General features: G+C 37.9%; 2 protein-coding genes across 4 annotated transcripts in view; both read right to left on the reverse strand.

Annotated features, from left to right (window-relative positions):
• Positions 1 to 25,003, reverse strand: part of PDZD8 (PDZ domain containing 8) — a 98,665-nt gene that overhangs the window by 57,409 nt on the left and 16,253 nt on the right. For 2 of the 3 annotated variants that reach the window (XM_032607385.1, XM_032607383.1), the window contains exon 2: positions 12,631 to 12,756. The exons of the other annotated variant lie outside the window; for it this stretch is intronic. In XM_032607385.1, coding sequence (XP_032463276.1) covers positions 12,631 to 12,756 — 126 coding nt within the window. The remainder of the gene's footprint in view (positions 1 to 12,630; positions 12,757 to 25,003) is intronic. 3 annotated transcript variants of the gene reach the window in all.
• LOC116741222 (gamma-aminobutyric acid receptor subunit alpha-5-like) lies at positions 22,315 to 24,604 on the reverse strand. The gene is given in 1 exon segment (XM_032607388.1): positions 22,315 to 24,604. A coding segment is annotated over 1 exon segment (1,383 nt). The 3' UTR covers positions 22,315 to 23,221.

Consider the following 25,003-nt stretch of genomic DNA (forward strand, 5'->3'; position numbering starts at 1 on the left):
TTCCAAAATTTATATACTTCTAACATAATATGAAAAATTTAAGAACCAAAATTTTTTTCTTCAACAAGTTTTAAAAAAAGGCTATGAAGATAGAATGAGTGAAGGATTTTGAAGTCAAACAAACCTAGATTCAAATTCCAGCTATGGGGTCTTGGGCAAGTAACTTATGGATCTCAGTTCTTCATCTATAAAATGGATATAATAACTAATCTCATAAAGATGTTCTGAGAGCTGAAATAATGAATGCAAAGTACCTACCATATATTATATATTGCAGGTAATAAGTAAACGCTATTAGTAACAACAGAGGTATTTGTAGAGTCATGCCCCCAAATATATTCAAACTTAGCTAGATATTTTCTCTTTTTAAAAAAGATAAACTGACAAACATTAAAATAAATGCAGAGTATAAGGAACACACATTTACCAACTACTCGGCGTGGCGGGGAGTTAATATTTAGCCTTATTTACTTCAGATAAAATTTTTAAAAGAACAGTTACCACTTGAGTCAAAAATAAGTGAATATAATCAAACTCAATACTAAAATAAATGGAAGACCACAAACAAATGCAAGCTAGAAATATTTCCTTGGTTTTAATTTCTAAAACTGCTCATCTTGTAAACGAATTTCAAAATTCCATGTTAACAGCCTTCTCTATAGAAGAACTAAACATTTCACTATATAATATGGATATAATGCTACTTAAAGTATTAATTCTTTCTACCAAATTTTTACCTTGAAGCTGCCTCACCTAATAAAAGAAACAGCTGATTTTATTTCAAAATAGTTTAATCACATAATTAAATCCTTTCCTTTGCCTTATAAAATCAAAGTAAAAATATGTATTTCTGGTTCTAGAAGGATGGCAGTGGTGGTAGCATGGTTTTGAGTCTCCCCAAATCCTCCCATTAAAGCACAAAGAACAACCAGGAAAACAAAGGCAATACCTGTCAACAACATCTACAAGAAAACCAAGTGAACAGTACTTTTGGTAATAGTGGTGAAGTGGTCACACAAACTCTCCAACAGACTGCAGTTATAAAAACTGGATAAAAAGAATTTTAAAAACACATTTAAAGATAATATAAACCTTCCCAAAGCACACGGAGGTCAGAGGACAGTCTAATTTCATAAAATTGCAACAAGGAGTATAAACTGCTAGCATGGGGTTTTCATAGCTCAGGGCTATGGCTGCAGGAAAACCGTGGCGTAGTTCAAGCAGAAACCCAAGTTGAAGCCTTATGGGTTTCAAGAATCAGGATAGAGTGCAAAGCCAGCAGAGCCGGCAGAGCAGCTAGAAATTATGGGGAGACAAAGAAATCACTGAGCGGATAAGTCCCATCTCTGCTCAAATCCTTGGCTGATTGCTAAATAAAGAAGGAAAAATTAGGGCACCAGTCTAAAAAGGCAGCAGTGGGAAGACAAAGGAGGAAGAGAAATATATGCTGTTGCTGGGAAGATGGGGAGGGTGGGAAGAGTACGGAGACAAAGTTTGCAACTTGAAAACAGGCAAGTTAACTGCCCACTAGAACAGAAAATCAATCATCCTCAGAACATAAGAGAATACAGAGTTGCTACAACTCATTATCTACAATGTCCAGTTTTCGATCAAAGAAAAGAGGAAAGTATGACCGATGGTCAACAGGACAGGCGGTCAATAAAAACTGACTCCTAATGGGCCCAGATGATAAGACTTCAATGCAGCATTTATATATTTTTTTCAAAGAAAAAAATATATATATACTCAAAGAGTTGAAAGAACATCTTGTTCAAAGAATTAAAAAAAGCACAATAATGAGTGAAAAGATAGGTATTCATTCTCAACAGAGGAATGATAACTGTACAAAATTGAACTTCTAGAGCTGAACAGCATAATAAATGAAATTAAAAATTGGAGATAGCAGACTAGAGATAGCAGAAGACTCAGTGAACTTGAAGACAGATTAGTATTACTCAATCCAAAGAACACAGAGAAAAAAAAGAAGAGTTTAAAGAAACAAACTGAACCTCAAGGACCTATGGGGAAAATGAAACAGCCCAACATATATGTAATTTGGAATCCCATTAGGAGAGGTGAAAAAGAAAGAAGCAGAAAAAATATCTGAAAAAATAATGCCCCAAAACTTCCCAAATTTGACTGAAAACATTAATGTACATATCCAAGAAGTTCACTGAAATAGAAGCATTAAAAACAAACAAATAAAGAAAACTACCTCTAGACATAGTCAAAGGACTGAAAGCCAAAGTGAAAACTTGGAAAGCAGCTACAGAAAAATGACACACTGCGCGTGGAGAGGAGCCGTAAGATTGATTGCTGACTTCTCATCAGAATATAGGATTGAAATAATTAAAGTGTTGAAGGAAAATAATTGTCAACTTAGACGTCTATATCAGGAAAACTATCCTTCACAACTGCATGAAAAATAAATTTCCAGATAAACAAAAATAGAGAATTTGTTGCCAGCAAACCTAAATAACAAGAAATGCTAAAGGAAGTTCTTGAGGCTGGAGGGACGGGATACCAGATGGTAACTTTGATCTGAAGGAAGGAATGAAGGGCAACAGAAATGTTAAATATACAGTAGATGCAAAAAATATTTGTTTCTTTTAATTTCTTTAAAAGACATATGACTGTTTAAAGCTAAAAATAACACTATTGATGGGTTAATAACATATATGAATGTAATAGACAGGTTTCTCCCTGCTATCCAAAAGTAGACCATTCTTATGAAACTTTTTGTAAGCAAAAATGGTGTAAAGTGCAGAAGCAATTATCTTAGGACACATCTTGCTAACGGATGCACAAAATAAATCAAGATAAAGCACAGATGTTCACAGACACAGTTCAAAGCTACGGCGGCTTGATGCTGGGATGCTGAATGTAGTTCCCAGAGAAGGAGCTTGGTGGTGTCAGCTTGCTGCAAAACAAAGGTTGAATGACATTTTCTCTTTTCAATTTCTGTAAAAGTAAAAATCCTCTTCAAATTTCTTTCAGTTAGCAAAAACAGGTACTAAAGTAGGTCTTTCATAAAGGTGAAGTGGCGTAAAGCGAACTTTCAAAAAGCAGGGGATACCCGTATATGACCAACACTGATGATGTGGGCATAAATGGAAATAAATTATTATGAGGTTCTTGTAATTTACCTTAAGTAACAATATTCTAAGTATATGGGATACATTAAAGATGCATACTCCAATTCCTAGAGCAACCATATACACAGTATAAAACTATAGTTAGCAAGCCAATAAAGGAATTAAAATGGAATACTAAAAAATATTTGATTCACAAGACAGGAAGGATGAAAAGAAACAGAGGAGAGGGAAAAAAAAACAGATGAGACAAAAAAACAAATGGCAAAATGCCAGATCTAAAAACACAACCTCATCAATAACTACATTAAGTGTAAGGGAACTAAACACTCCAATGAAAAGGCAGAGATTGTTATACACATAAAAGCAAGAGCCAACTGTTTATGACATATGATACAATTTAAATATAAAGACACAAATAGATCGAAAGTAAAAGGTTGTTAAAAAAAAGATATATATCTACACACACACACACCATGAAAATAATAAGAAATCTGTAGATGCTATATCAATATCAGATGAAATAAATATTAAGGCAAGAAATATTATAAGACAAAGAGGAACCCTTCATAATGATAAGAGAGTCACTATGTCAAGAAGAAATATGAAAAAGAAACGAAACTGAGTTATTTGTAGCGAGGGGATGGACCTAGAGTCTGTCATACAGAGTGAAGTAAGTCAGAAAGAGAAAAACAAATACTGTATGCTAACACATATATATGGAATCTAAAAAAAAAAGGTTCTGAAGAACCTAGGGACAGGACAGGAATAAAGATGCAGATGTAGAGAATGGACCTGAGGACATGGGGAGGGGGACGGGTAAGTTGGGACGAAGTGAGAGAGTGGCATGGACTTATATATACTACCAAATGTAAAACAGATAGCTAGTGGGAAGCAATCGCATAGCACAGGGAGACGAGCTTGGTGCTTTGTGATCACCTAGAGGGGTGGGAGGGAGACGCAAGAGGGAGGAGATATGGGCATATATGTATATGTATAGCTGATTCACTTTGTTATACAGCAGAAACTAACACACCATTGTAAAGCAATTATACTTCAGTAAAGATGTTAAAAAAAAAAGAAATATGCACCTAATAATCAAATTACAAAAGAAGAGATGAATTAATAGTCACGGTTGAAGATTTAAACACACTTTATTCACTAATTGACCAAACTAGATAAAAATAAAAAACAGTAAAGAAGATCCAAATGATATTACTGGCAGTCCTCACTTTGTGTTAACTGCGTAACAGAATTGTGTCCCTGCTTTGCACTGTTCTGACATGCAAGGTTTTGGTTAACACAGTGCCAGGCTGAGTAAGGGTTGTCTGTATATATTTTTGTATAGTTTTGTGTCATAGAAGCACGTTAATGCTCTACATATGAAAAAATAGGGATCAATAAGGATAGAAAGGCAGGGGTGGGGGGAGACTGAAACTGAGAGCAAACTGAAACGAACCCAACTACATTTCAAATGAACAACATAACCACACTAAAGGGGAAAAATTATTCTAATTTATGAATACAGTACATGACCACATGCCCTCAATGGGTAGGGTAGGGGAGAACTGCAAATAAATCCTGAATTCCTTTCAGTAAGTATGTTCTCTGTTCACGTAGGGACAAAGCAATTTCAGAACTATCTGAGATGTAGTATAGGATTGAGCAAATGAGTCAAAGTGCTGATGTTATTGGGAGTCAGGGCTCAAGGGACATAAAAATACAAAAGGGGGAAGAACCAAGGCAGGGAAGAACCAAGGCAAGGAACAAACCTATGAGGATGAAATAGAAATGGAAGTATCAGGTGAACTCATGATTTCTAAATTGTGTATCTGTGTGTGTGTGTGTGTGTATGTATGTATATGTTTACAAGTGTGTTCACATATATTGTATTTTCTAATTCTGCTCACTGAAGGGCCCTATGAATATATGAAGTAGCAATGAACATACCCAACACCCAGATCTTGATTCCTAATATCATTCCCTACTAAAAGGAACCAGGGCTTTTTGGAAAAATAGCCGATTCTAGGACTGTGATGGGGAAGATATAAAATGAACCTGGAACAGCTTGTTATATGTACCAGAAAGTAGTGAAGACCTAAAAAAAAGAAAAAAAGAAAAAAAAGAAGAAAGAAAAGAAGGAGGAGGAGGGGGGTGGGGAGGAGGAGGGGGAGGGGGAGAAGAAGAAGAAAAGCAAAGAAAAAAATACCGGGTTATTTGAAGAGGCTCCTAGTGGTCATATATGAGACAATTTAGGCACCAAAATAATTAAGGATGGTAAAGAATTACAGTGATTGAAAAAAATAGGAATCCATGAGTCCATGCTGGTGATAGATAATTATGGAATAAGGGAGAACTCTTGGTAATGAAAGAAGAATGTCAAGCGCTGTGGTTTTCCTGTATTTGTGTTAACATTTAAAAATTTTAAAAATGATGTATTTTTGGAACCCAGTAAAACAGCACTCTTAAAAGGTGCTGAGAAAATAGAGGCTTTAGAACAGTGTGTGAGTCAGTGAAGAACTGACCTTAATTAGAACTTCTATCTATAATTAGGACTGACTATCCTAAATATACCGCTCTAGAGTACAGAACTCTCACACAACAGAACTTCATAGGCTTTGCCTTCACTACTATAATCTTAAGTTTGTTTTTTAAAAAATATAACTGGTTGCTAAAACTGGAAAAGAAAAGAGAGAAGAGAAGAGAAAAGAGAAGAGAAGAGAAGAGAAGAGAAGGGAAGGGAAAAGAGACCCATTACATTGTACAACAAAGATGTAGGGGACAAATCCCTCCTAGAATCTGAGGTCAGAATTTCTTTTCCCCTGAAAAACATGCACAGTTTATCAAGAAATAAAAACTAGGAACTCCATCAAGTTTCCTTTGCTTCCAGAAAACCGATCTTCTCTTCTCTACATGGTTGTTTTTGATCTAATTTACTTTCTATTTAACTGCACATAGGTATATCATTTTTGCAAAATACCTAAAATCCTTTTAGAAGATGGACTATAAATTATAAATTTAAAAATAATAATCTTAATATGATTGTAATACTAATGTGAAATAATTTAGTCTAATAACAATACTACAAATACAGCAATTGAGTTCTTCTGTGGTTAAAATCTAGCCTTAGGCAATGCGAAAAAAAAAAAGCAACTATTCAGAATGACTTTGCTTTTTGGTAAATAGAACCAATTTTTACAAACAAAACTGTGTTTCCATTCTCAAGCTTTATTTTGGAAATTCAAAACTGTTATTTCATATAATTAGAAAAGAACTTCTCTTTACAGTGTGAGACCCTTTCAAATTAATAAAATTCAAATTCCAGTTCTCATAACCAAATATGCAAAAAAGAACACTTTGTTTAAGGATTTGTTTTCTTCTTGATAAACAAGATAATGATTATATTAAGGCATAATAATAGAAGCCATATCTACTGAAGCCTTACTATGTGGTAGGGAACTGTGGTTTATTTACCTACCTCTGATCACAATTACCAGCAAGGTAGCACCCTTGTCCATTTTTATAGATGTGTAATTTCCCTGAGAACACATAACAGTAAGAGCACATAGCTAGGATGTGAACACTGCACTTTCTAACTCAAAAGCCAGTACTATTTCCACTTCATGTTGCCTTCTAAAGCATAAAGCTTCCAGCTGTACAACTCCAGTATTTTCAGTAAACAGTTTTCTATGAATACTTCTAACTTGTTTCCTCATTGGCAAAATTCACTCTCAAAGCCTTACAACAGCTAAGTTTGATAAATCTTCAAACAGACTTCTGTAAGTCTGAGATTACTTCAAAATAAAGTTAAAAAAGAAAAAATCCTCACACAGAAACATTTTATTATTTCAAAATAAAGTTTAAAAAATAAAAAGAAAGAAGTCCTTGAACAGAGCCATCATTGTCTGTGGATGATAAATATGATGTTCCATTTCATGGATTTTGGGAAAAAATTATTAAAGTTACATTCTTTTTACTTGATTCAAGGTCAAGCTCTAAAAAGCTTAGAGTGGGCGGAGTCAAGATGGCGGTGTGGGAAGATGCTGAGTTAGCGTCTCCCCACAACTATGGCGCCTGCTGGCCACTGGTAGGAGACCCTGACACCAAAGGAGATGGGAGGAACCCCTAAGTGAACTGGTAGGATGCGGGGGGACTGAAGAGTAGGAGAAGTGGAGGTCAGACAGGATCAGTCCCCCTGAGGCCACGGAGATCAGGAGAGGCAGGTGGGAGGGGCCCTCTGGGAGGAGGGCATTTGCCCTGCCCACTCGAGCCCAGGAAGCCTGCTGGGCTCCCAGGTGAGGTCACCTGCCCTCTGAGACCAGGGGAGGGGGCCACGTCTGGGCCCCTTCTATTCTGTTGAGCCTAAGCCCCACCCCCCACAACCTCCAGGGCCTTTTCTAGCTCTGTGGGTCCTAAGTATAGGCCCCGCCCACTGCCCAAACCTCGCCCTTGCTTAAGCCTCCCCCCCACCCTTTTCTCCTTTCCCCTCCTCCTCTTTTTTACTATTGTGGTACTGTTGTACCTTCCGGTTGTTGGTTCATCTATATTTTTATATTCTTTCTTTTCTTTTTTTTTTTTTTTTTGCAGTACACAGGCCTCTCACTGTTGTGGCCTCTCCCACTGCGGAGCACAGGCTCTGGACGCACAGGCTCAGTGGCCATGGCTCACGGGCCTAGCCGCTCTGCGGCATGTGGGATCTTCCCAGACAAGGGCACGAACCCATGTCCCCTGCATCGGCAGGCGGACTCTCAACCACTGCGCCACCAGGGAAGCCCCTTACTTTTATATTCTTTCTAACACATCTTTTAGTTTCCTAGTCTAATTTTATTTTTTACTTTGTTATCTTCTTTTTTTTTGGCCGCCCCTCGTGTCTTGTGGGATCTTGGTTCACGAGCCGGGGGTCGGGCTGAAGCTTCTGCAGTGGGAGCTCCGAGTCTGAATCACTGGACTAACAGAGGCCCTCAGACCCCAGGGAACATTCATCGGAGTGAGGTCTCACTGAGGTCACCATCTCAGCACCAAGACCCAGCTCTACCCAACAGCCTACAAACTCCAATGTTGGAAGCCTCAGGCCAAACAACTAGTAAGATAGGAACACAGTCCCACTTATAAAAAAAAAAAAAAAAAAAAGAGAGCTAAAAAATATGTCACAGATGAAGGAGCAAGGTAAAAACCTACAAGACCAAATAAATGAAGAGGAAATAGGCAATCTACCTGAAAAAGAATTCAGAGTAATGATAGTAAAGATGATCCAGAATCTTGGAGACAGAATGGAGGTTCAGACTGAGAAAATACAAGAAATGTTTAACAAAGATCTAGAAGAACTAAAGAACAGAGATGAACAACACAATAACTGAAATTAAAAATACACTATAAGGAATCAATAACAGAATAACTGAGGCAGAAGAACAAATAAGTGAGCTGGAAGACAAAATGGTGGAAATAACTGCCACAGAGCAGAATAAAGAAAAAAGAATGAAAAGAATTGAGGACAGTCTCAGAGACCTCTGGGACAACACTAAGTGCACCAACATTTGAATTATAGGGGTCCCAGGAGAAGAAGAGAAAAAGAAGGGTCTGAGAAAATATCTGAAGAGATTATAGTCGAAAACTTCCCTAACATGGGGAAGGAAATAGTCACCCAAGTCCAGGAAGCACAGAGAGTCCCATACAGGATAAACCCTATGAGAAACACACCAAGACACATGTTAATCAAACTAAGAAAATTTAAATTCACAGAAAAAATGTTAAAAGCAGCAAGGGAAAAACAAAAAATAACATACAAAAGAATCCCCATAAGGTTATCAGCTGATTTTTCAGCAGAAACTATGCAGGCCAGAAGGGAGTGGCAGGATATACTTAAAGTGATGAAAGAGAAAAACCTACAACCAAGATTACCCAGCAAGAATCTCATTCAGATTCAACGGAGAAATCAAAAGCTTTTCAGACAAGCAAAAGCTAAGAGAATTCAACACCACCAAACCAGCTTTATAACAAATGCTAAAGAAACATCTCTAGGTGGGAAACACAAGAGAAGAAAAAGACCCACAAAAACAAACCCAAAACAATTAAGAAAATGGCAGTAGGAACATACATATCGATAATAACCTTGAATGTAAATGGATTAAATGTCCCAACCAAAAGACAGACTGGCTGAATGGATACAAAAAACAAGACCCACGTATATGCTGTCTACAAGAGATGCACTTCAGACCTAGGGACACATACAGACTGAAAGTGAAGGGATGGAAAAAGGTATTCCATGCAAATGGAAATCAAAAGAAAGCTGGAGTAGCAATACTCATATTAGATGAAACAGACTTTAAAATAAAGACTGTTATAAGAGATAAGGAGGGACACTACATAATGATGAAAGGATCAATCCAAGAAGAAGATATAACAATTATAAATGTTTATGCACTCAACACAGGAGCACCTTGTGTTCTTTTTTTTCTACTAACAAAAATGGTCAGAAGAAAAACAACAATGTAAGAAAGATTTTAATAAGAATATGAGAAGAATAAAAAAGCAGGAATGAGTTGAAAGTAGTAATTAGTAATTTATTCTCTCCTTCATTAACAATTTTAAGTGATCCTTAAACTGTGTGAATAACACATAGCACCACAACATTAAGTAACTTTACACGGTTGGGTTTATAAAGATAGTGACTAAAACACTATTGAGATAGTGTGCTTGTTCCCAAGATTAAGCTGTCACCTGGGAAAGGTGCTGGCCTACAAGGACTAACATAAGAACATGAACTACTGTCCATGTTTTCTCCTTCAACTCTCCAGAAATACTGGTCTTTATTTTTAAATTTTTTGACAAGGTGATACAGTCACAAAAATCAAACAGTATAAAAAAGGTTATAGTGAAAAGTTTGGCTCTCATCTTCACCCCTGTCCATCATCATTAACTCAGTTCCTTCAACCTTTTCCCCATAAAAATTTTTATTGGTTTCTTGTATATTCTTTCAGAGATTCATTATACAGTTCCTTATTAAAATAAAATAGGATACATATACTTCATAAATTGTAATGTTTTTCTTTGTATTATTTATCTCAATTCAACATGACCTAAATAATGCCTGACTACACTCTCTCAATGCCTTCATGCAGTCTTGGGTTCAAGGCTGACCCAAGGTTTTAAGTGAGCAGTATCTCAAATAAAGCAAGAGAATGGTGAGCAAAGGAGACAGCAATAGCAAGTGGTTAAAAAGCCGCAAACAGGGGGCTTCCTGGTGGCGCAGTGGTTGAGAGTCCGCCTGCCGATGCAGGGGACACGGGTTCGTGCCCCGGTCCGGGAAGATCCCACATGTCGCGGAGCGGCTAGGCCCGTGAGCCATGGCCACTGAGCCTGCGCGTCCGGAGCCTGTGCCCCGCAACGGGAGAGGCCACAACAGTGAGAGGTCCGCGTACCGCAAAAAAAAAAAAAAAGCCGCAAACAACAGACATATAATTAATCCATAATCCCATCAGCAACACCAAGACAAAAGAACTAGTTTTTTAAAGTTCCTAGCACAGTACCGATTACACATCATATACACTGCATTAAATATCTGTTCAATGAATCAATCAATGAATCTTCTTCAAGGCTATCTTTGCAAGTTTGGGGATGGGCGGGTGAATAGGCAGGTAGGAATTAGCAACAGAAGAGTCAAGAAATTTTTTACAAAGCTGCCTTTCAAATGTTTAGAAGTTGCTATGATTATTTTGGAAAAGGTAATCCAATGGTATGATTTTGATGCCTGTGAATCTATAAGAAAATTCACTGAAAGTACCAGTCCAAAATTTCCTCAGACACAGGCCACTTGATAAAAATCCTTCCAAATGATAATATAAGCCCAAATTATAATTAGATATTTATAATTAGATATTTATATAATTTATATAATTGTAAATTATAGTTAGATTTTAGACAGGAGAGATTTAATACTTATGCTTACCATAGCGTATTGGCTTAGCTACTTCAAATTCAGACTTACGTAGAGCCGTATTTTTATTGTATATATCATTTTACTGTACATTGCAGTCCCTTTTACAAAATTTACAGCATATTCAGTCTTTCTTTGATAAAAGAATTCCCTTTAAACTAGACTTTGTGACATAATCGTACACAATATTGATTCACTCCAAGACTTAAAAAAATATTTAGCATATTATTAGTATACGCAAAATTAACCTATTAGCAAGGATACAGGTATATTTGGTATAAAATAAAACCTCTGGACTCAAGCACTTATTTTTTATTATGGACTGAAAATAAAAATAGAGTGATTAAGCAACAAATAAGTGGTCACAGAAATGTAGCAATAAGGATAGTGTATTTGTAGTTGTAATGATCAGGAGACACAGTAAGGAGGCAGTTTTTAAGGTGAAGCAAGAAAGGCTAGTCTTAAGGAACAGAAGATGGGGTAGGGCCTTCAGCCAGGAGAATAGTGGAGAGTCAACACAGGAGCTTGGTACGTTAAAATATCTAAGGCAGGGAATGGCAAACTACGGTCCATGGGCCAAATCCAGTCCACTGCTGGTTTTTTAAGGCTTGTGGGCTACCAATGGTTTTCACATTTTTAAATGACTGAAAAAAACAAATCAAAAGAACTTTATGACACATAAAAATTATAAAATTCATATAATAAAGTTCTACGGGCACACAGCCATGCCATGCCCATTCATTTACCTGTTGTCTATCTATGACTGCTTTCACACTGCAAGGCAGAGTTGAGTAGTTGCAACAGAAACCATGTGAATCACAAAGCCTAAAATATTTACTATCTGGCCCTTCAGAGAAAAAGTTTGCCAACCTCTTCTCTTAGGAAGGCCTATGTGGCTGGAGCGCTGTGAGTGAGGGGCTGAGTGGAGAAAGAAACTAGAGAGGTAAAGAGGGGCATGCAAGCCATGAAAAAGATTTGGGTCTATATTCTAAGAGGAATGGGGAAGCCATTAGAGAATTTTAAGTAGGAAAGTGACAATCAGATATGCATTTTGAAAAGCTCATTCTGGTTGTCATAATGGTAACCCGTGTTAGGAGATAAGTAAGGAGGCTAACGTAGTAAGTAGTTCAAGCAAAGTATGAACACAGCTTAGACTATGGGGCTGGAAAAATAAAGAGGCTGGGCAAGATTACTTCTGAGATTCCCTTCCAGCTCTAAAATTTTAAGAATCACAGGAGTTTACAAGTCTGATTTTGCAACTTTCCAGGGTATTTCCAATGATCAAAAACAGTTCTCAAAACTGTTATGCTATGAACAGCTTTCTAATAGGTAGTAAGAAATATGCCAACAGAGCATTATGTATCTAAAAAGTTTGGAAATTACTGCAGGATAAATGATCACCCCCGCCATTAGAATGCTTTCTAAAATATAGTTTGTATTTTTTATAAGTTGGAAAGCACTACTTTTATGAAATTTACAATTAAAGAATTTATAGATAATACAATATAAACTTACACAGCGGGGAATAAACACAAATACTGCTCAAGTACATTTTCAGTGTACTTTCTTTCCTATAATGTAGTAATGACAAAACAAAGAACATACCTGCTACATTCTAACAATGTAACTTTAAGGCGGCCTTCAGTAAGTGCCCATTGTTGTATATGGATATGCTCTTCATCATCTTCTTCGAATCCTTGCAAGGTTTGGAATGGGAAAAACGGCTTAAACCTGACAAAAGTAAAGATAAGTCTAAATTTCTGGATAATAAACACCACACTTTAAAGCGTAATAACAAAACCTACCTGTAGGAAAACAACACAAAACAAACATCTAATGCTGCATGTGCCCTATGAAACCAGAGCTTACCACACTCCCCCATAACTGGCAGCAAACAGTGCCTTCTTGGTGGGACCCAGACTTCCTGTTTTTTTGGCATGCCCTCATTGACAAGGCAGGACACCCAGAACAAAGGAAAAGAAAATCTAGAAGCCACCAGTGGGCCCTGAAACTTGAGTGGGACAGGAGAGAGGTTCTTTCTGGACCAGATGGGAAAAGTGTTCCTACAGTAAAAGATCGAAATTCAGAATGCAATCTTCCATGGAAACAATAAAATTGGATAGCGATTAGTACTAGATAATGATAAATAATAATAACAACAACAATTGACAGCAGCAAAGGTGTTTATCAGAGATGTTTACTATCTGCCAGGCAGTGTGCTAAGAGCTTTACATGCTTTATATCTTATTCAATGCTTAAAATCCTGAGTGGGCAATATGATTAGCTTCCCACTCCAGACGAAAGGAGTGAGGGTTAGAAAGGTTAAAGAATTTGTTCAACATTACACAGTGAGTGGCATAACCAGAATTCAAGCTAGTTTGACTAGTTGACTACGTAACACTTCAGATACCTATGAATTATTCAGGTCTTTATGTGCTCATTGTTAATACTCTTGGGTTTTATGTAGAAGCTTGTGGTGAGTTATAAACTGTACGCTTTAAAAACTTTAATTTGAAACATAATTCATACTCCTCCATTAAAGCAAAGGACAAAGAAAATGAGAAAATTGGGCTTGAGGGCCTATAGTTTTCAACTAACCCTACACGCTGTCACTAGACATGACATTTGTCTGCTCAAAAGCTTTAATGCCTTCTCACTAACCACACACAGTATAAAAGATAGTCAAAAGTTCTTGGTTTCATATTCAAGGTCTACCACAATTAATCTTTCCAATGGTATTTTTCCTTATTAGAAACCTTCCAATCTAGGAAGTGTAGTCACCTCATGGACCCAGAAGATGCCATGCATATTCCTGCTTTCAAGCCTTTTGTACCAACTGGAGGTTTTCCCTATTCCTCAAGCCTACCCAAACCTTAAACACTTTCTATAATCAGCTTTAGGTCCTACATCACAGCAGACCACATGCACTGTTTTCATTCTTCTTTATCTTGCAGTCATTTAAACTGCTGGGCACTTATGCCTTGAAATCTCAAATGTGACCTGGTTTCACAATTATCTTTACCCCTCACACACACTATCGGGACTGAAGTATGTATTGATCTGATTTATAAAAATCCAACATAAAAAAATGAAACAAACATTTAGAAAATATGAATAGCCCACAACAATTTATACTGAAAGACAGTGATAGAGAGGGAGAAATACTATTTTACAGTTTCCCAATGAACAGGATTAAAGAAAAAATTCTTAGGGAAAGATAAGGAGGTATACAGACAATGCTCAGTGCTTTTCTCTTGCTTCTGAAAACAGATGGAAAACAGAAAGCCCCTTTAGTTTCCTAATTTCCATTGAAATCATTTGATTCAGACAGACTGGCACCAAATTTTTGAGAGGAAAAAAAGAAACTACATTTATCATGTTAATACGACGTTGTAGCTGAGTGTTTTTAATAAACAAGACTTATGGCTCCTGAAGAACATATAACTGTCACTCTATTAAAAAAAAAAAATCACAAAAAGCACTACATACACTAGCAACCTTGAATATAATAATCCAAGTTTGCTAAATCACAGCTGCTCTATGAATCAACTTTTCTTGTCAAGTATAAAGTTAAAATTTGATTAAAAAATTTCTCACAGGTGTGTGACTTAAATGTTATAAGTAGTAAAGTCTAATTTGGGTTTATTAATGCTTCTAGGGGGGTTGCTAAAAGGATTTAGGCACAAAAATAAACTAGAATCAGAAAAAATGTATTCCATTTTAAAATAACACACTAAACAGTGGGATAGAGCTACTTGTTCAACACCCTCTCACCATACACAAAAGTAAACTCAAAATGGCTTAAAGACTTAAACATAAGACATGATACCATAAAACTCCTAGAAGAGAACATAGGCAAAACATTCTCTGACATAAATCGTACCAATGTTTTCATAGGTCAGTCTTCCAAGGCAATAGAAATAAAAGTGAAAATAAACAAATGGGACCTAACCAAACTTACAAGCTTTTGCACAGCAAAGGAAACCATAAACAAAACAAAAAGACAACCTACAGAATGGAAGAAAACATTTGCAAACTATGCGACCCACAAGGGCTTAATTTCCAAAATTTACAAACAGCTCATACAACTCAACAACAACAACGAACACAGCGCAATCGAAAAATGGGCAAAAGTTCTAAAGAGACATTTCTCCAAAGAAGAAATACAGATGGCCAATAGGCATATGAAAAGATGCTCAACATTGCTAATTATTAGAGAAATGCAAATCAAAATTACAATTAGGTACCACCTCACACTGGTCAGAATGACCATCATTAAAATGTCTACAAAAAAAAAAAAAAAAGTCTACAAGTAACAAATGCTGGGGAGGTTATGGAGAAAAGGGAACCCTCCCACCCTGTTGATGGGAATGTAAGTTGGTGCACAGCCACTGTGGGGAACAGTATGGAGGTTCCTCAGAAAACTAAAAATAGAATTACCATATGATCCAGCAATCCCACTCTTGGGCATATATCCAGACAAAACTATAATTCAAAAAAATACATGCACCCTTATGTTCATAGTAGCACTATTCACAATAGCCAAGACATGGAAACAACCTAAATGTCCATTGACAGACGAATGGATGGATAAAGAAGATGTGCTAAATATATACAATGGGATACTACTTAGCCATAAAAAAGCCATAAAAAAGAACAAAATAATGCCATTTGCAGCAATGGCAACTAGATGGATGCAACTAGAAATTATCATACTAACTGAAGTATGTCAGAAAGAGAAAGACAGATACCATATGATATAACTTATATGTGGAATCTAAAATATGACACAAATGAACCTATCTATGAAACAGAACCAGAACCATGAACATAGAGAACAGACTGGTGGTTGTCAAGGGGCAGAGGGTTGGGGGAGGTATGGAGTTGGAGGTTGGGTTAGCAGATGTAAGTTTTTATATATAGAATGGATAAACAACAAGGTCTTACTGTATAGCACAGGGAACTATATTCAGTATCCTGTGATAAACCATAATGGAAAAGAATGTTTATGCATATAACTGAGTCACTCTGCTGTACAGCAGTAATTAACACAACATTGTAAATCAACTATATGTCAATAAAACAAAACAAAAGCTATTTGTTCAGCAAGCTACTAAACAGAAACCACACATTCACCAAGAACACTTGGTTTTCAAAACTTTTAGTCCAAGTCTTTAAATAGCCCAAACTCATAAAGGAATCCAAACAATGAAGTAGGCTACTTCTATCCCTTCCTTTTATCTTCCCATCATACCACAAAATCCTTCCTTCATTAGCCTATGTCTCCTGTGAACCTATCAACTTAAAAATGTCACTGTTTTCGCACTCAAGTTCCCTTTCTTTTCCCCTCACTCAAACCTTCTTTTACAAGCTATCTGTACTTCCTCTTGTAGAAAACTTTAAAAACCAACCTGGGAAGATGGACTTTTATAATGACAGCATGAGACACTCCACTGACCTGTTCCCAGTGAAGCTGGTGAAATTATTAAAACAAATATTAAAGCCTCTGGAAATGGTCCTAAGGGCAAACAAAGAAACTTCCATTCAAGAAAACCTACAGAAATATGGTAAGAAAGGTGAGAGTCGGTGGTGTTGGAGCCAAGATTGCTCAGCAGGGAAGAGATTCCACTCTGGATTGCTGAAGCGAAGAACACAGGCTGCCTCACTTCCCCAGCACCCTGTCAGAGGGCTTTCTTCCTGGTTAAGTGCAGGGCATCAATGTTTCTCATCTGGCCCTCGACCACCTATTACTAGGCTAAGTTCCGGGAAAGAACGGTCAAGAAGTTGGGAGCTCCTTTCTTTGACCGAGTTCCCACTTGAGAAACAGAGACTCTACCTTGGGCATAGCACACTAAGAATACTGAGGCCTTGATAGTCCTTGCCCTGGCTCATGAAACAGTGGTTCTATGCCAAGAGAGGCAAGCCAAGAGAACCTCAGGCTGCTACCACCCCTCATCCCACCTCCATCTAGGGTCCAACAGCTAGAGTGGGGGTGTCACTCACAGAGAAGCTTGCCATTGTCCCCAACCCTAGCTCCAGAGCCCTGGCTCAAAGATTTTGCTGAGGGAGAAGGAGAGGGAAAGGCAGGACATAAAACAGCTCCTAAACTCTTCCCACACTTTGCTTGGATTTGTGTGTAGAACAATGTCCCAGGGCATTGTTGAAAACAAAAGGCACAATGTCAGAGATTTAACACTCCACTAAAATAATCCAGGCAAATCACTAAAACACAAATAAATAAATAATAAATCCTGGGAGAGGGGGACCAGTATCCAGAGTTACTACAATATATTATCTAAAGTATTTGGTTTCCAACAAAAATTATGAGGCATATAAAGAAACAGGAAAGCATGATCCCTAAAGCAGAAAGAAAGCAGTCAACACAAACTGCCAGTTAAAGTGACCAGGTATTGGACTTAACAGAAAAAGACTTCAAAATAAGCCCTTACAAATATGTTCACAAAAAAATTTTTAAAGCATGATTAAAGAAGTAAAGGGTGGTATTATGACAATGTCACATCAAATGTATAATATCAATAGATATAAGAATAATTTTTTAAAAAAACAAGTGGAAATTCTGGAGTTGAAAAATACAATAGGGACTTCCCTGGGGCACAGTGGTTAAGTATCCACCTGCCAACGCAGGGGACACAGGTTCGATCCCTGATCCGGGAAGATCCTACATGCTAAGGAGCAACTAAGCCCGTGTGCCACAACTACTGAGCCCGTGCACCACAACTACTGAAGCCTGCACGCCTAGAGCCCGTGCTCTGCAGCAAGAGAAGCCACCACAATGAGAAGTCTGCGCACCACAATGAAAAGTAGCACCCCGCTCACCGCAACTAGAGAAAGCCCGCGTGCAGCAACAAAGACCCAAAGTGGCCAAAAAATAAATAAAATTTTTAAAAAAGTACAATGCAATTTTGAAGTTCACAAAAAGCGTTCTGAATAGTAGATATGAACTGTCAAAAGAAAAAAAAAGTAGTGAATTCAAAGACAGAGCAACAGAGGTTATGTAAGCCAAAGAACAGAGGAAAAAAAATGAAGAAAAATAAACTGAGCCTTAGAGAAATGATACCATTAAGTATACCAACATACACATAAAGGGAGTGCCAGCAGGAGGGGAGGGGAGAAGACAGAGAAGAGCAGAAAAATTATCCAAATAGAGGTAGGTAGCTAGTAAGCCCCAAAGCCACAAATTATGTGATTTCATTCATATGAAAATCCAGAATAGAGAAATCTATAGAGACAGAAAGTAATCAGTGGTTGCTTAGGGTTGGGGGTGGTAGATGGGCTAGGAGGATGATGGGTTGAGGGTATGGGGTTTTGTTTTTGAGGTGATAAAAATGTTCTAAAATGACTGTGGTGATAGTTGTAATATATCTGTGAATGTACTAAAAACCACTGAATTGTAGGTTTAAATAAGTGAATTATATGGAGTATGAATTACATCTCAATAAAGCTACTTTAAAAATAACTTAACCCAGTTACCCAGAGATAACTGCTCTTGTCATTGCTTTGGTATGTAAATGTTTAGTTAGAATTATCTGATTAAAGAAACAAAACCATAAATGACACAGCTCCATTAAAATAACTTAAAGCCCCTTTTAAGGCTTATGAAAAACAAAGATTTGCTAAATGGCTACCATACCAGGTACTGACTGTATAAAGCATTTATCTGCTCACTTAATCCCCCCAAACCAGGCATTAGCACACCGTACATAACGAACAGTCCCAGAGGTCTAACAAACACTATACACTGGAGCCAAAATTGGAACCTGGTTTCCTAGCACTGCCACAACAGAATACCACAGGCTGGGTGGCTTAAAAAACAGAAACTTACTTTCTCACAGTGGAAGTCTAAGATCAAGGTGCCAAGAGGGCTGGTTTCTGGTAAAACCTCTGCCCTTGCCGACAGACAACCACCTTCTTGCTGTATCCTCTCACGACTTTTTTCTCTGCACACATACTCCTGGTATCTCTTCCTTTTCTTTTAAGGGCGCCGGTCCTATTGGATTAGAGCTCCATCCTTATGACCTCATTTAACTTAAATTACCTCCTTAAAGGTCCTATAACCTCAAATACAGTTACATTGAGGGTTAGGGCTTCAACATTTTGGAGGATACAATTTGCCCATAAAAGAACTCAAATATAACTCTGGAGCCGGTTCCTGAGGCTGATTTGATTACCGACCTGTTTTCTGCTGGAATACATGCTCTAAACCTGGTCTGAAGTTATCTGACAAGGATGGTCATGGTTTCACATATATTACTGTGCTTGATCCTCACTCACAATAACATGGTGAGGCACACTGCAAATCATTTCCCCATTTCACACACAGGTTCAGAGAGAGCAAAGAGCCTTGCTGCAGACTGCATACTTTATTAAAAAGTTACATGAAGATATATGCCAGCAAAATGAGGGCCTAAAGCAAGAAAGAAGAAAGTGATCCAGAAAATAGTGGATCCAAGTCAAGCAGGCAATGATGTCCTAAACCCAGATGACAGAGGTCTGGTAATCCAAGAGAGAAGTCCAATTTGGGGAAGGTGATGGAAACTCCAAGAAGGAGATCTCCAGGAAATAGGGAATGAATCGAAGAGGCAGAAGACATGAGAAGAGGTTCATTTTTCAATTAAATCTTGAAGATTTGGTTAAGGCAACTTGGTAAGAGAATAAAAAAGAATTCAAACTTGACTCTAGGACCATAGTGCTTTAATGGCACAAAGATTTTGAAACTGGAATATAGAAAAGGAAGCATAAACTTGCATATTAGGCAGCTCTGCAATAAAAATAATTGTATAGACCTAACAATAACATAAATATTTCAATAAAGGAAGATTTAAGTCTGAACAGAACATAAATGTTATTATATATAAATAAGGACGTAGTTCAATGAATGAATTGAAAATAGTGACATAACTAGATTGGGAAAAGACAGAAGGGAAGGTGAGAGAGGATATCACTTAGCTAAATCTTCATCTATCTTAGCAGGAAGTCAATCAATAGAAAACATCTAAAGTCGCTGAATCAAGACAGCTGTATGACTTTGTTGAGCAAAATATAGGTAACATCATAATTAATTACTATAGCTAACATTTAGTGAGTACTTACCACATAATAAAAGTCATTGCATTTATTAATTCTCACAATTCTATGAGATAGGTACTATAATTAATCTCTATTTTGTAGATGAGGAAATTGAGACACAGGTTAAATAACTTGCTCAAGGTTACACAATTAGTAAGTAGTGAAGCCAAGGAAAGAATCTAAGTAGTCTGGCTTCAAAACCTGTGTTATTAATCACTGCCTCTTAAAAGTTGTTAAAAATAGAAATAGTACTTATGACTGCTTCTGAAGAGTGTGACCTAGGGGAGGAAAGTAGAGGGTTTAGGGAAGTAATCGCTGATTTTAATTCTAAGTCCTTCTGTTATATTTGATTTTCAAATTATGTACATTAACTCAAATGAAAAGACAGATAATATCAAATGTTGAAAAGGATGTGAAACTGCTAGTGTGCCATAACTACTTTGAAAACTGTGTGGCAATTATCTGCTACACAGGGATAGATGCTTAACCTATGACCCAGCAACCCTAGATATCCAATAGAAATATGCATAAATGTACACCAAAAAACACGTATAAGAATATTCATAACAGCAATATCCAACTGTCCATCAACAATAGAAGGGATAAATTGAGGTACATGTGGAAGACGCCACAGCAAATATAATAAACAAACTACATCAATACACAATAACATGGATTAATCTCACAAACATACTGTTGAGTCAAAGAAGCTAGAAGAACGATGAGTGTAAACACTATGGCTCAATTTATGTACAGTTAAGAAACAGGCACCTCCCTGCCCCACACCCAGAGCAATGGTGGTAGAAGTCAGGATAGTAGTTACTCTTAGGCAGAGCAGGGAAGGTAGTGTAGCATATGAGGGACTTTCTGGATGCTGGTAATAATTCTATTCCTTGTTCTGAACGCTGTTTTGTTCATTTTGTAAAAATTCATTGAACTATATTTTTACAGTTAGTGTACTTTTTAAGCAGTGAGTTACACTTCAGTAAAAGTTTAAAAGAAAAAACATGTTTAATTTAAAAATATGTGTTACTCTGTTAACATTTTTAAAATATTTAAAATTTTACACCTACAAGAGACGCCAAGCCTTCTCATATGTGGATCTGAGATACTCTTTTTTAACATCTAAAATATGTTTTTGCTCCAAGATGTTTCTTCAAGACTGTTCTATAAGCACCCTGAATGCCAGCTGGTGACATCTCCATCACATGGCAGCAGTAAAACCGTTTGCAAACACTGTGATCTTTAGAGAAAAAGGGTTTACTACAAACCCAATATAAAAATATTCTGCAGTCTAAATCTACTCTTAACTTCAGCATGGGTTCTTGTGTCCTTGCCAAAATAATAAATCTGCTAGAGTTTTCAACTCAATAAAAGGGAAAACTTTCTAACAATTAGAGCCAGTCAAAAAGGACACAACTGTCTCAATGCACTGCATGCCTTCTATCTCTAAAAATATTCAGGTAGAGGTTGGATGAGGCTTCGTCAAGGAGGGAAGGTGTTGTATAAAGAACACAAAATTTAGAATCATACAAACATAGATTATGGTCCCAACTCCTAGAGATTTGTTTCAGAGTAATCAAGGGAGGGGAGCGTGGGAAGATACAGATGATCAAAAGTGGCCACAAGTTAATGATTGTCTGGCTACATATAATGGGGTTCACTGAATTCTTAACTCTTGAGTAAGTTTGAAATTTCCCATAATGGAGAATTAGAAGTTTGTTGTGTATACTAAAACAACTTGGGTTCTCTCTTCCTGTTTTCTTTCTCTTCTATATTTTCCTTAGCAACATCATTTGCTCTCACTGCTTCTATAAATTCCATATATTTATGCTTAAAAGTAAATGGAACACCTTTTCTTCCAACTTGCTCCTCCTCTCCTGTTTTACTGGCACCACTGATTTCACAGACTCTAAGAAACCTGAAGTTACCTTTTACTTCCCCCTTTCTCCAGCCAACCAGTTCCACCTCCATTTCCCCAACTTCATATTGCTAAAATATATCTTCTACTTTTCTTCTGTGTTTCCCACTGGCTTGGTTCAGGTTTTCAATGAATTTTATGACTTTATGACTTTATGAATTTTATGACAATGAATTTTATGACTTCTAAAATTGTGTTTCCTCTTAAAAAAGACTATTTTCCTTTATTTATTTATTTTTTATTTCTTAATGAACATTTAAGATTCATATATAGAAGCTAACAGAGCAATAAGTCAATCATGAAATAACATACAGGGAAATAAAATGGAAAATAACTCATTTACAATTTCTCACCACTGAAGCACTACACACTGGCTGCAGTGAGGTGTGGTCAATGTTTCAGACAGTGGATGCTCAGGCTAAATGCCAAGACTGTCATCACACTACTTTTTAAGATCTTTTCTTTCTTGGTCATTGTTCAGTTAGTGGGGGGAGGCGGAGGGAGAGAAGTAAGTTTCATTCCCACCTCCCCCACAAAAAATAGTTTTTAAGCAGTTAAATTTTTCCTTGGGGAAACACTGTATCTGTTAATCTAATGTACCATATATTTCTGTTATTAAATGTCTGCATAAATATTTGTTTATTCTATTTCTTAACATAAGATCATGCAGTACTTTTAATTTCAGAACAGTAAGAATTATCAAAGGTAATTAGTTTTGTACATAAATGCCCACAGTTTCTTTTTCAATGAAAAATGTGCTCTTTGTGATATTTGTTTCTTGTGAGCGTTGGTCAAGTAATAATCATGGAGTATTTCCTAAAATATTTATTTGCTGGGAAAATTTGTATGAAATGACATTCAAAGTATAAAAAACATTGTTAGGTAACACCTGGAACAGTTAAAAATATACTTGTTTGTAAACTATCAGTGTAAGATACTGAGCATCTGAGTGTCAGAGCCATTGTTTCCTGTTTTTCCAGAAAGTGGCTTGATTTGTCAATGTGACATCTTTGAAACATCTGACATTATATATAGAAACATCAAGGCAATATTATTTGTACATATTATTAAACATGCAAAAATTTCCTGAAAGATAGTGCCCAAATAAGGGAGGTCTCCCAAGCTCAACCTCTCCTTGGTGCCCGTCACTGAACGTATGGCTGTCTTGGAGTTTGGGAGCATGGCAGCTCATTTTGGAGAGGTAGCCCCTTTAATCACTGGCTTCCTATTCAAATATGTTGCCCAGTAAACTAGGTTGAAAGTGCCAAACAGGACTGGGAATATAATTCAGGACATTTTGTCGTTCTTGCTGATGCTGTTGTAAGTCTTTTTGTTTTCAGAAGTCTTGTCTTCAGGTTTTACTGAGGCTGAAGAGACATTTGAGGTCCCTGCAGGGGTCTGCTCCTTTGCGATGTTTGGGGGGTGAGTCATCTTTCCAGTAGTATAAGCATTTGTTGATTTATTTAGTGTAAGTTCACACTCCTTTTTCTTGATCTTGGCTGCTTCCAAGGCTTTTTGGCTGTCCCAGGCCCAGCCTGTCTTTGTGAAATAGTTGACGGTGGCAAACTCGATCAGCGCAGAGAACACAAAAGTGTAGCACACGGCTACGAACCAGTCCATGGCCTTCGCATAAGCCACTTTGGGCAGAGAGTTCCGGGCACTGATGCTGAGGGTTGTCATGGTCAGCACCATGGTCAACCCAAACACTGTCCCGGCTGGGACTGACTCTCGGTTCAGCCAAAAGGACAATTGCGACAAGATCACAGTCATTACGCAGGGGAGATAGGTCTGGAAGACAAAGTACCCGGTCTTCCTCTTCAGATGGAAATGAGCCGTCATGATTGTGTATTCACCTGTGCTGGTGCTGATGTTCTCTGTGCCCACTGTCTGCCTCATCAGGTGGTATTGGTTCAGCCTGGAGCCATCTTCTGCCACCACCACCGACTTGGTTGTGCCGTTGGTCCAGACATAGACAACTTCGGAATTAGGATATGCATAGCTGCCAAATTTCAGAGGGCAGGCATGGGCAACCATCGGGAAGTCAAGTTGCATTGGGCACTCTGCCGAGATGGTCAAGCGCACGGTGTACAGCAGAGTGCCATCATCCAGCCGCAGCAGCTTGTTGGGCGTGGTCACGTTGTGGGCGATGGACTTCTTCCCATTGTGGAAGAAGGTGTCTGGAGTCCAGATTTTGCTGGCAAGGAGGTTGTTGAGGGGCAGGCGCTGCATGGGACCTTTAAACTGAAGGATTTCGTCTTTCCAGCTTTGTCAGAAAAACATGTCTATGGTGCATTCCATTTCCGTGTCAGACACTGGGCCGAAGTTGGTGACGTAGATGTCCGTTCTCACCTGAGTAATACGCTCTCTGAGCCCAGGCCTCAGTCTGCTGTCATAGCCATCCAGGAGCCCATCCAAGATCCTGGTGAATACTGTGATGTTGTCATTGGTTTCATCTTTTACAGAACTGGTTGGCATTTGTGAAAGGCCAAAGTGACTGGCTAAGTTCATGGAAATACAAAACAGAAGGAGGTTTTTGATCATGATAAAGCTAGAGAACATTCCATTGTCCATTCCCAATAAGAATAATAGCTGAAGCAGATGAATTTGGAAGAATAACTGTTCCTCTCTCCACCTTGATTGTGAAGCTTTCTGAAATATTTGCCACGCGTTCAAAGTCAGCAAGCTACTCCTTGTTCTGCAAGGTGCCCGCGCGCCCGCCCAGGAAGGCAAGCCGTTGGCGAAGGTGCACCCTCCTCCTCCTCCGCCTGCTCTCAACCAGCTGGCAGGAGCGGAAGGCCAGTGCGGCGTCACCGCCCCATGCCGCCAGCGCGAACTTCCCCAGTCCTCCCGGGCCGAAAGCCTCCGGTGTCCCCCGCGCTCCTGCTGCCACCCTGCGGCTCCGCTCCGCAACCGAGGCCGCGCTCTGCCCTGCTGCAGATCCCGCCCCCCGCGAAAAGACTATTTTCTTAA

Source organism: Phocoena sinus, chromosome 16, assembly GCF_008692025.1.
Source record: "Phocoena sinus isolate mPhoSin1 chromosome 16, mPhoSin1.pri, whole genome shotgun sequence".
NCBI classification, from domain to species: Eukaryota; Metazoa; Chordata; class Mammalia; order Artiodactyla; family Phocoenidae; genus Phocoena; species Phocoena sinus.